This window comes from Hippopotamus amphibius, chromosome 1 (genome assembly GCF_030028045.1).
Source record: "Hippopotamus amphibius kiboko isolate mHipAmp2 chromosome 1, mHipAmp2.hap2, whole genome shotgun sequence".
In the NCBI taxonomy this organism is placed as follows: domain Eukaryota; kingdom Metazoa; phylum Chordata; class Mammalia; order Artiodactyla; family Hippopotamidae; genus Hippopotamus; species Hippopotamus amphibius.
In genome coordinates, this window is record NC_080186.1 from 3,968,397 (window position 1) to 3,985,778 (window position 17,382).

Sequence of the window (17,382 nt, forward strand, 5' to 3'; positions counted from 1 at the left end):
CACCCCCCCAGCCACCCCCGCTTCACCCGGCGCCCCTCCGTCACCCTCCACGTGGCCGGCAGCCAGGGGCGCCACACACCCCTCCCAGGGGCACCCTGGCTGCTCAGGAGGAGAAGCCACAGAGGCAGGGTGGGAAGCCACGCTGCCCTAAGGCAGGCCACTCGGCGCCGGGCCCATGTGGGGCAGGTGCCCCTCTCGACAGGGCCCTCGGGACACTCTGCTGTGTCGGACACGATCCATGGACGTCACGGTCAAAGGCTTCCTGGGACAGCAGTGGGCGGTGACGGACAGCTACTGCTTCACGTGAGGGCAACGCCGCTACCCCAGAGGCAAAGGGGCCAGCAGCCCTCCCTCCAGGTGGCCCCACAGGGTCGTCCTCACAGAGCTATGCCCTCCTTTCAGGCGCGTGTGTCTCAGATCATTAAATTATGTCAAAACTCCAAGCCCAGGGTCACACGTTCCCCAAATCTATTAACGACTCAGCCAAGCTGATGATGCTCTGATACGCAGGGAAGTCATGCAGTGAGGACGGTAGGACCGGGCCCGGCCAGGCCTCATCTCTTACGTTCTACGGGGTCCTGGAGCAGCGGGTGCAGGAGGGCTCGGGGGCTGCCGTGGTACAGTCTCAACCTGCAAAACAAGACCCACGAGACGCACATCAGCATCCTGTGTTTAGTCACGGGACGTCGGCTACGCTTCTCGAAAGGAAGCCCTGTGGGGACCCCACACCACACCTCCGGGAGCTTTCTCAGCCCTCCGCGGGAAACAGAGATGGCTGAGGACAGCGTCAGCCACCTGAGCCCTCAGCGCTCATGGCCAAGCACGTCCAGCGCACACACAGCACGGCCGAGCGCAGCCTGAGGACCTCAGTGCTGGAGAAAACAATGCCTGGGGAGTTGGTCATGCTCAGAAATGTCCCAAGAAAACAACGTTTGAGGGGTTTTCATGGTTGTATGTCTAGGGCGGTGGTTCTCAAACCAGGGATGCCTTTGCCCCCTCGGGACATGTGGTAAAGTCTGGAGATGGTTTTGGCTGTCACAGCTGGGCGGGGAGGGGGCTGCTGGCATCTAGAGGGCAGAGGCCAGGGGTGCTGCCAGACCTCGTGCACAGCACAGCAACGCCCTGAGCGTCCGTGGAGCCCAGGCTGACGAGCCCTGAGCCACAGTGACCGTGCAAACCCCGCCGCGGCGGACGTGACCACCTCGCCCATCTGGGCACCTCCAGCTCCTCACATGACAGAGCCTGGCACACAGCCGACCCCCAGCCAGGCTCCCTGGGCACCTGTCTGGGGGGAACCTACTGTTTACACTCCAGACCCTCAGGAGACAGCACCGCTGTCCCTCACACACAGAAGGTGAGTTCAGAGTCAAGAGCTGAAACGACGGGCCTGCGAGCCCACAGGAGTCAGTGATGGGGCAGCACTCGGCCCCTGTCCAGCTCACAGCAGATCCCACCCCCGCGGCCAAGGCCAGTCCCGCTCCCGCCTGGAGAACGATGGCTTGGCTCATTCAGAAAGGGCAAGCCCAGCTAGCACCCCCCAGGAGACCGTGACGAACACATGTAAGCTGACAAATTCAAAGCTTTCTCTTCTGGACAAACAATGAGCGGTTAAGGCACCACAGAGAGACGCCAGAAACTCCGACCGTGGGGAAAGCAAGGCAGATACCGTCTGTCCTGGGAGGCAGAGGTAGGAGATTCCGGTTTGTTGCTGAAGATCCGAAGGATTCCAAACCCACAGGACAAAGTCTGGAGGGTCCCATCCCGTCTCCTGCCTTCAGCGACCACTTCCACCACGGCCACGATGTTAGGGTGGTTCAAGGATGTGTGGAAATACAAGGGCTGCAAAAGAGAAGCCGGGGTGGCCTGAGCACTCATGACCTGCAGAGAAGGAAACGCGGAGGACGCAGGTGTACTGCCTCCTCACCCCTCCACCGTTGTCATGCCAATGCCACCAACACGCCACGTGGAGAACAGCATCCCCTCCAGGCGCCAGAGAGGAGAAGCGACCCAGTGAGCAACCCCCAGAGTTGGACACTGGGGTTACAGCTCCTCCTTCCAGGGTGCCCAGCATCCTGGACGGCAGACTATTTGCTTCTCCTCCAGGAACTTTCCGCCCATAAAAATGCCAACAGACCCAGAGCCCCTGGAGAAGAAGGGCTGGGGCAGCCGTGCACCCCACCCCCGCCACTGGGCAGGACCACAAGCCCAGAGACATAAGTAGCCCACCGCATGCGCACACCCACTGAGCCGTTTCATGCTACACCCACTGTCAAACTGCAATCACGACTTGCCAACACTGACTCTGATCCCTGTCTCATGTGGAAACACCATGAGGCTGCATGTGAACAACCTTTGTTTAAACCAAGAAGGATCCTTAGGTTTCTTGAGGTGCTCTGTCACCATCCAAAGTTCAGAGCCCCACTAACATCTTTTTATGATAAATATTGCCATGGGATTATTCATTACAAGATCTTGGGGGGCCCAAGCCACGTAGGTGCCACTCAACCGCTCCTAGAAGGTTCCCACGTGCATCCGCTCCACCCTCTGAGGTGCAGGTGGCAGTCGTTGCTTCCACCAGGGGAGGAGGACACAGGCCGGTCAAATCCAGCTCCCATCACCGAGACGCGCCCTCCCACGTGGGAATGGAAGCTCCTTCCCTCTGCTGCTGTTTTCCAATCTCCTGAAATCCAGTGTAGCTGCTCTCACCTAAACTAACAACCGTCATAGACACAGAGGACAGAAACGGAGGCGCTAACTGGGTTTGTGACTCTTCGGGGAACGAGCATCCCAGGAGACCAGGTCAGCGCTGAGCTGAGGCTCTGGACTCGAGGGGTCCCCGGAACCCAGCGCCCTTGTTGGGGCGAAGCCCAGGTGCAGGGTCTCCAGCTAAGCACAAACCACCCTCCCCCGCAAGGCAGGACCGGGCCGGGCTGCGGCAACGTGATTTAAACTTGGAGTAATCCCCCATTAGCGCGTCATTGCCATGGTGTCACCGAGAAAACGTTTACTGTAATCACAGACTGTCAGCCCAGGATAACAGAGAGACACATTAAAACATCAGCCATGAGATATAAATCGTTATTCTATTATCTTTTATTGCAAAATGATGAAATAATGACCACTTACAGCTGACAGGTGGTTGGACCAAGAAAGAATTATGTTTCTGTTTCCAAGACTCAAGAACTGTTTTAAAAAGGCCCGCTGTAAAGTCAAGCTTGTGGTTATCTCACCTCTCATATTTACACCTGTGCACGTCGGCTTTATGAACACTACCCACTTTTCCTCCTGGCAGTGAAACACACGCTGTCAGCGCTGATGCAAAGCAGCAATAAGCCTCCAGCTTAGAGGTCACCTTGAAATCCCTTGCCTGGACGCGGTGGACCAGCTGCTTCCGGCAGGTCCCACATATGAACTCATGGCTGTTGTCTCTCCCTTTCCTTTACCGCTGAAAACGACTATCCTGAGACCAAACCAACCATGGAGCCCCGCCATGGTCTGTCTCCAGAGACTTCACTTTCACCAGGACGGTCGGCCGTGGAAGCTCAGCGTGCCACAAAGTGACGTGAGGTCTGAGGGCCTCGCCCTATCACTAGTGATGGTTCAGGACCAGCACTTCTCCAAACATCATTTAATTGCCACTCTAGGGACTGGCCTAGTGGTCCAGTTGTTAAGAGTCCACCTTTCAATGCAGGGGACTCAGGTTCAACCCCTGGTCAGGAAACTACGATCCCACACGCAGCAGGGCAACTAAGCCCACGCACCACAACGACTGAGCACATGCGCCACAACTAGAGAGAAGCCTGCGCACTGCAACTAAGACCTGACGCAGCCATAGAGAAATAAATAAATAAATACATAAATAAATATTTTTTTAATCGCCCCTCTAGTGTGGGCGCAGGGCACACTTAAGACTTTCTAAGGAACCTGGAAAACACGACCCAACCCTCGAGAAGTTCAAAGTTCAAAGGTGAAGGCAAGATTGGGCAGGTAGAAAACGCAAACCCTGGCCAGGGCCGACCAGCTCGGAGGGCCTGTGGGAGTAAAAGCCTCGCGGGATGAACCACGCAACTCTGCAGCTTCAGCCCTCCGGGTGCCTTGCTGGGGCGTCCCCAGGAGGCCAAGCCGGGTCAGCCCGGCTCACCGGGAACCCAGGCACCCCAGAGCCCCTCCGTGGGCTTGGCCACACCCCGACGCAATCAAGCAGCATGGCAGACAAGCCCTGCAGGGTCGGGATGCCTCACGGAGGCTGAGCAGGATGCCTGCGGGTGCACGGGCTGCCACCGCCTGGTTAAGAGTTGGAGTCGCGCCCGTCCAATCACTTGCAAGAAGCCGCGGGAGACGGAAGAGGGGGCTCCGCCTCCCCCAGGTCACATCTCACTCGTGCACCCTTGACAAGGGGCCTCGCCAAGAGGAGAAACCGACTAATAAATCACAGAAACGCTCCTGTCTTAACGCCTCCATCTTCACAAACGCGGACACCATTTTGCCTCGGGGCCGAGATTCCATTTTTCACCCGCACGACAGAAGCGAAATTGGGCCTCCGGTGATGATGCGCCTTCACGGAGAGGCGGCAGCCGCGCGTCCCCGGCTGCACCGCTGCTCGACCAGCCCTAAGCGACACGCGCTCCTCGGTCCCAGGCCGAGGACAAGGTCAGAGGAGAGAGGAGCAGAAATTAAGCTAGTGCCTTCCAAACAATTTTTTTTTTGAATGAACCTTTAGCAGGATATCTTCAGTAAGGCAACACATCACAAAGGCTTCCTGCAGCCACCGTCTGCCAGCTCAACCTTCCGCTTGAGGCTCAGAACCGTTTCCTGCACACGCGTCGCCCCAAGACTGAGAGCTCTGAGCACGGTGACAACTCCAAGCAAAACTCTTCTCCGGGAGATGCAAGATCTCTAATTCCAAAGTCAGAAGCTTCCGCTCACCTGGGGTGGGGCCCACTGTTATCCACAGGAAAACAACACGGCCCTCAAGACGGCCCCCCCAGGAGAATTATCTGGCCGAAGTGTCCACGGAGCCCAGGCTGACGAGCCCTGAGCCACAGTGACCGTGCAAACCCCGCCGCGGCGGACGTGACCACCTCGCCCATCTGGGCACCTCCAGCTCCTCACATGACAGAGCCTGGCACACAGCCGACCCCCAGCCAGGCTTGCTGAGGGACCACCTACTGCTCCCTGGGCGCCTGTCCGGGGGGAACCTACTGTTTACACTCCAGACCCTCAGGAGACAGCGCCGCTGTCCCCCACACACAGAAGGTGAGTTCAGAGTCAAGAGCTGAAACGACGGGCCTGCGAGCCCACAGGAGTCAGTGATGGGGCAGCACTCGGCCCCTGTGCAGCTCACAGCAGATCCCACCCCCGCGGCCAAGGCCAGTCCCGCTCCCGCCTGGAGAACGATGGCTTGGCTCATTCAGAAAGGGCAAGCCCAGCTAGCACCCCCCAGGAGACCGTGACGAACACATGTAAGCTGACAAATTCAAAGCATCCTACTTCCTCACATGGCAGAGTTACATCACCAGGTGTACAACTGTACCCCAGTGCTGGAACAGCATGGAGAGATACCAGTTCTCTTTCTATTCGCTCACTCATTTCTATCCACCACCACCCCCGCCCCCGTTTCTGGCTTGGAGTCCCCGGGGGCAGTCTCTGTTGAGCCCGAGAGGAGAGACGCCCTCCTCGAGTCTCAGCTGCGGCCAGGCGTCTCCGTAGGGACGGCGCGCAGGAGGGATGCTGCTTTCCTACTCTGTGGGTTGTTCACGCCAGGAGCAGCTCCTGGAGCACGAGGAGGTGTACGGAAAGGGTGAGGCCCAGGCCAGAGCCTGGCGTCAACCAAGCCCAGAGCTTCGTTTGGAACCAATGACATTCCTTGACAGCATCCAGTCTTTTTTTTTAACTTTATTGAATTATAGTTGATTTACAATGTTATGATAATTTCTGCTGTACAGCAAAGTGATTCAGTTACACATTTTTTTTTTTTAAAACAAACTCACTTTTTTTTTTTAATTTATTTATTTTATTGGCTGTGTTGGGTCTTCTTTGCTGTGCGCGGGCTTTCTTTTTAGTTGCGGTGAGTGGGGGCTACTCTTCGTTGTGGTGCACGGGCTCCTCATTGCCGTGGCTTCTCTTGTTGCAGAGCACGGGCTCTAGGCACGTGGGCTTCAGTAGTTGCAGCATATGGGCTCAGTAGTTGTGGCTCACGGGCTCTAAAGCACAGGCTCAATAGTTGTGGCGCATGGGCTTAGTTGCTCCACGGCATGTGGGATCTTCCTGGAGCAGGGATCGAACCCATGTCCCCTGCATTGGCAGGCAGATTCTCAACCACTGAGCCACCTAGGAAGCCCCTACACATTCTTTTTTATATTCTTTTCCATTACGGTTTATCACGGAATATTGAATCTAGTGCCCTGTGCTCTACAGTAGGACCTTGTTGTTTATCCCTTTTATAGATACTAGTTTGCATCTGCTAACCCCAAACTCCCAGTCCTTCCCTCCCCCTTCCTTTTGGCAACCACAAGTCTGTTCTCTATGTCTGTGAGTCTGTTTCTGTTTCGTAGATACGTTCATTTGTGTCGTGTTTTAGATTTCACATATGTGATGTCATGTGATGTTAGTCTTTCTCTGTCTGACCTACTGCACTTCGTGTGATCATCTCTAGGTCTGTCCACGCTGCTGCAGACGGCATCGTTTCCTTCTTTGTTATGGACAAGCCTCTGCTTTTAAAGGGGAGCCCCCTCGCCCTCATCACTGTGACGAACAAGAACGTTCAGGAGCCAGGTGCTTGCGACTGGCAGTGGGGAGAGGAAGCAGCCCAGTGACCCGTGTCTCTGGGAGGCCAGGGGTCCACCTGCGACTTCAGCGACACCTGGGGCTGGGATGGGCTCTGGGGGGAACAGTCCCCTGGTCTGGGTTCCGGCTGCCTGTGTAGAACCACTAGGATTCCTGCCCTGTCACTCGCATAAAGTAAACAAAGGAGGGAAAAGGAGCCTGTCGCGGAAAGGCTAGGCATGGCTAGTTAAGGAAAGAATTTAAGGGAGAGTTACGTCCATCTCAGGAAGAAAACGTAGGAAGAGGCTGAATGGTCAACTGTCTCAGCACAAGGGCAGGGCGATTCCTCTCCACCGAGGACAGTCTCGAAGGAGAGCACAGAATTCTGAGTCGGAGCTCAGAGGCCCGGAGCTGGTCCCCTGGGGTCCGCCACACAGAGCCAGGAGGCTGGGATGAGAGAGGATCTGAGTGTAGCACAAGGAATTCATCACTCACAGAAAGAAACACCCAGCTCAGGTTCAAGGCAGGGCTTCTTTTTCCCAACGTCTTTCCTCAGGACATTGTCTGCAAAGTACTGAAATAGCATCTTCCTTCAGGGCTGCATATTACAAGAACAACTCAGTCAAAACCCAGAGCCCCCACGGTTGATTCAGGAATCCACGTGTGGGCTGGACGGCCAGGCCGATTCCAAAGATGGCTCCCTGCTACCGGCAGTGGGCGACCTCTAATCAGACCACCCCCAGGCCACGGCCGATTGGTAGAACCAGAAGAGCCCAGGCAGTTCGTAAAGTCAAAAAGAGATCTTCACCAAATTTCACAATCACCTCTAAAAAGGGCAAATTATGTTTCTCGCTATTCCCAGACGTGTGGAGGCGGAGCTCTGCTCAGACGACACGGCCACAGAACCAGACCCGCCTGCTTATCCAGGCCGCCTTGGGAACGCGCCACATTTCATGTAAATGCGTACACACCGTGTGCACATAGATGTACACGCATGTACATACACACGTACACACACACACACACACACACACACACACACACACACACACGGCGAAGGAGGACGCCCTTTAGTGAACTCTGACCCTCAAGGACGAGAGGTAAGTGCCGGGCGCGGGGGCTGCTGTCAAGCGGTGCGTCAGGACGGCCGCTGCTGGGGCGCCGCTGGCCTCTGCCGCGCGCCCGGGGCACAGCAGCGGGAGCGCAGCTCTGCCCTGAGCAGCTCCGTGGCTCTGGCATCCGCTCCCCACCGGCAGTGCCCTGTTCACCCACGCTAGCCCCGCTGCGACCGCCGCTTCAGGAACCAGGACTGAGGGTGCAGATTCTTCCAGAAACTGAGGGCTGCGGTCTCCCTCACACACGGCCGCGTCCCCACGCCACGCTCAGCAGCACACACGATGCAGCGGCACGCGGCCCCCACAGCTGAAAGGGCCTGAGACCCATGGCGCCCAGCATGCGGAGACGCCCGAGAAGCCCTCTCGGGCACGGGTGCTACCCCTGGACGGGTCCAGGAGCAGGAGCAGCAGCTCGGAAGGCTTCTCACAATGCGACCTCCACTCCGCAGGGCCCCCGGTCACTGAGCTGGTGGGGGACACGGCGGGCCCTCCGCGCGTGGCCCGTCGAGGCCATGACCACCACTGCCACAGGAAAAGCCAAGGGGGAGGTCATGGAGGGAGCGCGCATCTCGGGACCCCCGTGGCGGTAGAGCCACTGTGCTGCTTTCAGAGCATAACCGTCCCCTCGACGTGGCAGCGCGTCCAGACGCAGCCTGCAGGGCCCCTCCGCCGCCCGGGGTGAGAGCCAGGCCCCAGGACAACCGCGGCGGTCAAGGCCCCTGCGGCTCACGGCCTCTGACCTGCCGGACTGCTCGTCAAGGCGGGAGGTGATATACCGACCTCCAGAGTCAGACGGGACGTGGGGGGAAGGACTGAAGCATCACCAAGGTGCTGGGAGCCAGCGCCTCCTGCGGTGACTCCCCAGGAGAGGACGCTGCGTCACCGTGGTAACTGTCACCACACCAGGCTTCCCTGGGCCGGACTGTCCACCCCGGAGAGGACGCTGTGTTACCATAGTAACTGTCACCACACCGGACTTCCCGGGCCTGACTGCCCAGCTGAGAAAGAGAATCCAAACAGCCCAGCACCGGAAGGCGGAGCCCCGGCCAGGCTCCCGGCAACAGCGGGGCCGCCCGTACTCCGGCCAGGCCGTGTCCCCCGGAGTCAGAGGCGTGACGGCGACCCCCTGCCTGAGCCGGGACCGCACCCTAAGCAGCTGCCCACAGTCACACCCCAGTTTACAACACACAGCCTTCGTCTACAGCCAGACCCTAAGGGGCACCGCAGAGGCCGTGCGAGAGCCTGGACAGCAGCCACGGTCCTAGGCCCCAGGACACACGTGCCCACGGCCTTATCTCGTTCTCCTGACCCCCGGGGGTGGCATCACCCTCTCCTGCACGTTCAGTAAAGGGGTCCGGTCCGAATCAATCCACGCCGAGACACAGCATCCCGACTCCGGGTGACAGCCAAGTGCAGAGCAGCCCAGCGGCTTCACGACTGGGCCAGGACCACCCCTGCAGAAAAGGGCGGCTCACTTGGTCTGGTCACACACGGTGACGTCCCCCAGGACAGCCGTGGCCGCCGCCACCACCTCCATGAGTCACTACACTGTCACTTACTGGGCTTCCCTGACTCCACACACGAGGATAAAACCACAGCACCACCCTCCCAATACCCATGACCGTCCCCAGCAGGACCCCCACGCAGGTTCAGCTTGAAGCAGCAGCCAGGAAGAAGCCCTCTGGGACGCCTCCCACTCTCGAGGACAACCCCCGTGTCCCCAGGAAGGCCCTGCCCAGCCACCCCGCCAAGCCCGCCCTCGGCCCTTCCCCCGCCTCACCCCTGGGCAGGTGCAGGGCCTGCCCTGCTCGCAGCACCCGCCGCCCTGCTCGTCCCCAGGCTGGACCCCTCCTCATCCTGGGGGTCCGGCTCGCAAAGGCCCCCCTTCACCGCTACCTGCAGCACGGCTCCCTTCTCCGGGGCAGCGGCTGTCGGTCTCCCCCAAGAACCTATCACACCTGCACCTGCTCCTCCGCCCCAGCAGACTGCAAGCTGTCCAAGGTGAGAACGACATCCGTCCCGTCCACCCAGCATCATCGCCCAGGCAGCCGGCACAACGTCCGGCAGACAGCACGTGCTGGAGAGATGCTTGTGGGTCCGAGGGCAAAACCATGTTACCAACCGATGCCAACAAGCACCCTGTCTGCAGGCAGGGGCAGGGGCTCTGGGATCTGCCACCTTCTACCTGGGCAAGTCACTTTACTTCTAGATCTCAACTTGTTCATACGAAAAGAAAGAAAGGAGGGAAGGAAGGAAGGAAGGAAGGAAGGAAGGAAGGAAGGAAGGAAGGAAGGAAGGGGAAAGAAAGAAAAAGAAAGAAAGAGAGAGAGAGGAAGGAAGGAAGGAAGGAAGGAAGGAAGGAAGGAAGGAAGGAAGGAAGGAAGGGAAAGAAAGAAAGGAAGGAAGGAAGGAAGGAAGGAAGAAAAGAAACTAAAAAAGAAAGAAAAAAGGGGAGAGGAAAAGTAGGGGAGTCAGATGAGATCAACAATTTCCTAACTTTGTTCCAAAAGCTGCAAGTTTCCATGAAGGTGACAAGACCCCCACATGCGTCACCCCCACCCCCGACTCATCCACTCCGGGAATGTGGCTGCCACACAAGATTCTGTCTGGAAACAGGTGCCAGCCGCCAGTTCGAGCTTTGTGAGGGCTGGGCCTGCTGCTCAGGGGCATTCCTGCGGTCTGGGATGCGCTGGTGGTGCCCTCAGGTCCAGGTGTACCTTGCATGCCCGCCCTCCTGCCCGCCCGCCACCGTGCCCACCTCACTGAAGACGATCCCAGGTGGCTGCCTGCAGAGCAGCTCCGCGGGCCTCACCGAGGTCTTCCACGTCCTCCCGAAGAAGTGTCGGTAGGTAATGTCAAAGAGAGACACACGCAGGTGGCAGCCCACCTCCGACAGCACGTCCAGCACGCCCTAGGAGACAGAGGAGTGGCCCTGAAGGGTCCTCAAGGTCGCCTGCCTCCCCACAGGTGCTGACGGACCATCCGGGGAGAACTGGGCCTCTCAGCACCCACCCCCACTTTTGGCATCAGTTCCTTTCGGGGAGCCACCTCTCTCCCACGGCCTGTGGTCCTGGTGAGGTTATGCGTCAAAGTGCACAGCCCTCCCCCAGCCAATCAGAGGCTGGGGTCCCTGGGCCCAGACGCAGGCTGGAGACTCACCCAGAACCAACGAGACACAAGAGGCTGGAGCTGCAGAGGCAGACGCACGTGACACCATGTGGAACCAGGAAAGAACAAGTGCAGGTGGCAGCAGGTGAGAGTCTGGATCAAGCCACACCTGAAGCTTATGCTAACTAAGGGTTTGTCTTTATGTGAGTTAACAAAGTACCTCAAGCTTAAGCTATTTTGCATGGTTTTTGCTTTTTGGTTGTTTGACCATTGACAACTAACTGAATCCTTCCTGACACAATGACAAACTCTAAATTCTCAACTTGCCAGAATTATTTGGGGGCGTGGGTATGAGCAAGAGAAAAGCCAATCTTTAAGAACTGAGGAGTCATGGCCACAAATACAGACAAGGCACCAGACACTACAAAGTCCAGCCCTCTCCTCAGAGCGGCACCTCACAGCAAGGTTCTGCCTGGACCTTTAGTGCTTCTGTGACCGGTGAGCCCAGCAGTGGTGCAGCTCTTACTGTCTGCCGGGACCAGGAGTTCTGTCTTCCTTTCATGCAGTCATTTAGTAAACACTATTTAAGCATCTACCCCATATATCTGGTCTGTGCCAGGCACTGTTCTAGGTGCTAGACACACAACAGGGAACAAAACAGACAAAATCTCCGTCCTTGGGACTCACACGAAGAACAATGAAAGTGGGTGAGCGGAGATGGGTGGGTCGGCTCTTTGAATAGGATGGCCAGGGAAGGGGCTCTGAAAGATGACATCTGGACTTAGAACTGGGGCGGGGGGACCAGGAGTGGATCCGGGGAGAGTGAACCAGGCAAGAGGCAGCTCTGGGGGAAGACAGCTGGGTGTGCAGGGACCAGAGAGAAAGCATCCGGACCACATGTAACCACGTCAACTAATTTTTCTCACTTTGTGTTCTCCGTGCTCCGGCATCTGGGGCCTCTCTGATGGGGAGAGGCTGCCCCGCCCAGGGCCAGCTCACTCCTAGAGATACTAAATGACCTGCCACCCGCCCTCTACCTGGCTCACCCTCCAGAAGACAATATCCTCCCACCCCAATCATCCCCTGGCCAGAACCAGGCAACCAGGTGCAGTCCCTCCATCCCGGAGGCCACTACATCAAACTGGCTAGTCCTAAGCGTGTGCACCTGCTGACCCCGCCTCACCCATCCCTTCCCACAAAAAGCGCTACAGAGGCTCTTGCCCGGGCTCTCCCCTCATCCCGCTGCCCCCGACCGACCCCGCTGCCTCCCCGTGTGGCCCTGCAAGGCGCGGTGCGCCCTCTCCTCTGGGGAACCACGAGGAAGAAACCACCTTTTCAGTGGCAGTGGTCTCCTGCTCTGCTAGCCTCACCACGCCTGAATAGAAACAAAAGCCCAGGTGCGTTTTAAAACAGAACACCCACAGGATTGCGTGAGGAGCGCAGAGAAGGGGCAGGAGCCGCCCACACAGGCCTCACAGAGCGTGACATGAAGCCAGGCTTCTACTCCAAACGGGATGTGAAGCCAGGGAAAGAGCTCGAGCAGAGGAGACACCACCTGATTCGGGAGTCTACGAAAACCAGTCCAGTGTGAGGTGGTGGGTGTGTTAAGTGGATGGCGGAATCCTTCCACAACCTACGTGGACACCAAAGCATCACGTGGTACACTTCCAGCATCCCACGATCTTATCTGTCAATTATACCTCAAGAAAGCCGGAAAAGGGAGATCACTCCAGCTCCACGTGGGGATGGGAATGCGGGGCGGGGGGGGTGCTGTAAGGAGGCTGCTGCCGTCACCCAGGCAGACGCGGGGGCTGCGGGTGGGGACGGCCGGACGTCTGTGAAGGAATCGCCCAGCGACCCTGGGGTCGAGCCAGACACGGGATGTGAGGGGACGAGAAGCAGGAGGCCTGTCCGCCCAGGTCTCCCGGGTCTGGCAGGTGAGCCCCGGCCCCTAGTGAGAGAGATGGCGTCATGTGTGGAGGGGGGGAGGATGTGAAGGTCTGGGGGGACCCCTAAGCCCAGGCCCCCCCTCCCCCTCCCCTCAGCACTGCCCCACACCCCCTCCCTCCCCACTGCCCCCTCCACTACGTTCACTCCCTCGCTTCCATCAGGCCCAGACCAGGGAGGCCTTCCCTGACCCCCACCATCCAGACCCTGTCCTCTGACCCCGCTTTCTACTTCCCGTGTTCATCAGTTGTCTGTTTACAAGCTGGTGGTCGGTCATCCCAGCTAGAATGTCAGCTCCCGGAGGACGAGAGCCTGGACCATTCCCCTCCAGCTGCAGCCCTGGGGCCAGGGCTGGCCCTTGCATGTGGAGGTGCCCAGTGTGCACTCCTCCCCAGGGCCTGGGCCTGGCCTCCCCTCACGGCTGGTACTGACCTCCCAGGGCACCACCATCAGCCCCCTCTGCCTCCTCACCACGCTCTCGGGGAGGCGATCACCAGCGGGACCTGGGGGCTCCCAGATCTCCCCTGCAGGCTTGGTCTCCTTCCCAGACTCCACACCCTAACCGCCCCTCCGCCTCTCTGCAACTCTGTACCCAGTTCTGCCCGGGTAAGTTCTAGGTCTGCCTCTCCATGCAGGACCGAGAGCTCCGTGAAGACAGTGTGGGGTGGTCACCCTTGTGTCCCTGCACAGTTCCAAACACACAATAAATACCAAATGGAACTGAAATAGCGTCCCAAAGGAAAGGAAGTAATCAACGTTCATGGTAAAGTTAAACTATACCGAAAAGGTAAATGAATAGTAAGAAAAACATACCAAAATGACTAATAAAGTGCCTTGAGTTCAAAATAAGCATGTAATATTTTTAGCCAACACCTTTCACAGGGAAGTTTGCTATCATCTAAAGCTATCAATTCTCAAAATAACTAAAATTGTACAAATTTGTAAGACTATCTAAACTGAACTTTTAACATTTTCCCTACTTGACCTTTTAAATGTTATTGGCTGATTTTTGCATGTAAAACCAACTTTGCATTCCTGCAATAAACCCCAGAACAATGCCCTACCCTTTACATACACTGCTAGATCTGATGTCCTAATATATTACATATTTTTGTGTTAACATTCATGAGAGATATCATACATACTTTTCTTGTCATGTGCTTGCCTGGTTTGGGTATCAGGGTTATAATGGCCTCAAAAAAACCCCTGGGAAGCATTCCCTCCTCCTCTATTTTCTGAAACAGGTGGTCTAGAATTGGTATTATTTCTTCCTTTAATATTTTATTAAATTCAACAGTGACGTCATCTAAGTTTGGAAGCTTTTTAGTTATGAAGTCAATTTCTTTAATAAATGTGGGGCTATTTGGATTTTCTATTTCTTCTGGTGTCACTTTTGGTAAGTTGTGCTTCTCAAGAAATTTGTCCATTTCACCTAAGTTATATTTATTGGCACATAAGTCATTCATAATATCCCTTGATTATCTTCTGAATGTCTGTAGGACATGCAGTGGTGCTCCTTCTTTCTTTCCTAATATTGGTAATCTGTGTTTTTTCTCTCTTCTTGTGATTAGTCTTGCCAGGGTTTTATCAATATTATTAATCTTTTCAAAGAACCAACTTCCTAGCTTTACTGATTTTCTCTATTATTTTCCCTTTATTAGTTTCTGCCCATATATTTACTATTTCCTTCTTTTATTTTCTTTGTTTTTAATTTGTTCCTTTTATCTAGATTCTTAGGGAGGAAGCAGAGGTTGTCGATTTTTATACAGGCGGACCTCAGAGAGATTGAGGGTGCCGTTCCCAACCACTGCAATAAAGCGAATATAGCAATAAAGTGAGTCACACGAATTTTCTGGTTTCCCAGTGCATATAAAATTATGTTTACATCACACTGTGATCTATTAAGTGTACAACAGCACTGTCTAAAAAAACATACATACCTTAATTTTAAAACAATTTATTGCTAAAAAATACCAACTATCGTCTGAGCCTTCAGTGAGTCACAGTAGTAATATCACAAATCACTGATGACAGATGCCCATAACACACATAACAATAATGAAAAACTCTGAAATACTGCAAGAATTACCAAAATTGAAGGGAGCAATGCTGGAAAAATGGCACTGATAAACTTGCTCCATGCAGAGTTGTCACAAACCTTCAATTTGTAAAAAATACAGTATCTGCAAAGCACAATGAAGCACAATAAAATGAGGTATGCCCGTACCCTTCTTCTCTTCTAACGTAGTCATGTAAAGCTATAAATTTCCCTCAAAGGACTGCATTAACTGCATCCCACAAATTTTGATACATTCTTACATTACTCACTTCAAATTATTTTCTAATTTCTCTCTGAATTCTTCTTTGACTCAAGGATTAGCAGTGTGTTGTTTAATTTTCTACTATTTGGGGATTTTTTAGGTATCTTACTGTTATTTGTTTCTAATTTAATAACATATTAGTCAATGAACATATTCTTTATAATTTGAATCCTTTTAAATTTATTGACTTATTTTTATGCCAAGCATATTATCTATCTCCTTAAATGTTCCACATGCACTTAAGAAGAATGTGCATTTTATTTGTCGGGTGTGTAGTGTTTTAGAGATGACAATTCAGTCAAGGTGGCTGTGGTGTTGTTCAGATCTTCCAAATCCTTACGATTTTTTTGTTGTTGGTCTACTTCTTCTATCAATTATTGAGTGAGGGTTTAAAGTCTCCAATTATAAGGTGAATCTAAATGTAGCTCCCTTTAGTTCTACAAATTTTGCTTCATGGATTTGGAAACCATGTTATTGGGTGCTGGGCACAAAAGTATTATCACAGCAGGCCAGTTTCGCTTTGAAAGGCTAGCTTACAAGGCTGCCCTTGGCTGGCACCTGGGAACGTAGACTCCCCCACAACCCGAACAGATAAGAATGACTCCATGATACCTACACCGCTTGTAGAAAGTGATTTATGCTGAACACCTGCCTTCCTTCTGGGACTCTGGAATCTTGCTACATGTCAGGCACAGGGTATCTGCACAACCAGTTCCCAAAAATCCCTGAGGTTTTTTAGAGCCTGTGGGCACTGAGTCTCTAACAAGCTTCCTTGGTTGGCAGCATTTCACAAGTGCTGTTACAGCCCGTTGCTGGGGGAATGAAGTGTGTCGTGTGGGATTCCCATGGCAGAGGGCCCTGGAAGCTCACACCTGCTTCCCCCCTCCCCGCATATACCTTTCCCTTGACTGATCTTACTCTGTATTTTTTCACTGAAACAAATCTGTCCTTTGAGGATGACTGTGTACTGAGGCACGTCAAGTCCTCCTAGTGAATCACCAAACCTGGGGGTGCCTTTGGGGGCTCCTGACATAGGTGCGTACACATTTAGGACTGCCACGTCTTCCTGAGCACCATCATCATTGTGAAACGTCCCTTGATCTCTGGCAATACGCTTCACCTTGAACTCTACTGTGTCCGCTATTAGTACAGCCACAAAGCTTTCTTATGCTTAGTGTTTACACGCATTTTCCATCCTTTTCCTTTCACGTATATGGTTTGAAGACATACACTTTATGTCTTTAGGTTTAAAGTGTGATTTTTTTATAAACAACTTATAATTGGGTTTTAAATGATAACTTTTAATGTATGACTCTAGATTATGAAACCACTTGTAGGAATCATTCCACAGATATACAGGTACGTTTTTTAAGTGATGTCCGTGAAGTTATCCATTGTAGCAATGTCTGTAAAAGCAAACCCCCGGAGGCAGGCCAACTGGTTATCAGCAAGGACCTAATGAAAGGATGACAGGTTATCCATATAGGAAAAGCTATGCTGTCTTAAGAAAGAATAAGAAATTCTTCGTGGAATGACATGAACAATCTATAAACCATATTGTTAAGAACACTTTTTTAAGATATACAACAGAATACAGCAATAAGATACCATTTACATAAAAAAAGGAAAAATACATCTAAGTATATTTATTTGCCACAGTTGCTTAGAATCTTTGGGAAGTTGTATAGAAAACAGGTAACACTGGCTGTATCTAGGGTAGGTCACTGGGTGCCCTGGGGACTCCATGGGACAACACACTTTCCCTGTGCACCCTTGAGAACTTCGAACTATGGAAATTATCTTTTCAAAAACAAATTAAAATGAATTAATAAAGTAAAATGGGAAAATAAATAAAATTTCCTTTGTAAAATTCCTAGGAAAGAGGAATATGCTGTCCACTACCCTGTGAGCTCCTGGAAGGTAGGGACTGCTGGAGTCCCAGCTGGCCAGCTGGAGCTGTGTCACCCTGGGCATCTGACCTCACCTCTCTGGGGTTACTTCCTCTTCTGTAAAACGGGGGTAATGACGCCACCTACCTTGTAGCGCTGTCAAGAGGATGAAGTGAACTAATATAAGTAAAGCACTAAGAAGTAAAGTTGTAAGGGCAGTAATCATCGCAGTAGCTC

The 17,382-nt window shown here is 53.9% G+C and overlaps 1 protein-coding gene across 2 annotated transcripts in view; it reads right to left on the reverse strand.

Annotated features, from left to right (window-relative positions):
• The window catches only part of NPHP4 (nephrocystin 4), a 120,699-nt gene that overhangs the window by 95,927 nt on the left and 7,390 nt on the right, over positions 1-17,382 (reverse strand). For both annotated transcript variants that reach the window (XM_057703523.1, XM_057703513.1), the window contains exons 3-5: positions 10,639-10,791; positions 1,667-1,839; positions 566-630 (exon numbers count right to left, since the gene is read on the reverse strand). In XM_057703523.1, the coding sequence (XP_057559506.1) occupies positions 566-630; positions 1,667-1,839; positions 10,639-10,791 (391 nt within the window). The remainder of the gene's footprint in view (positions 1-565; positions 631-1,666; positions 1,840-10,638; positions 10,792-17,382) is intronic.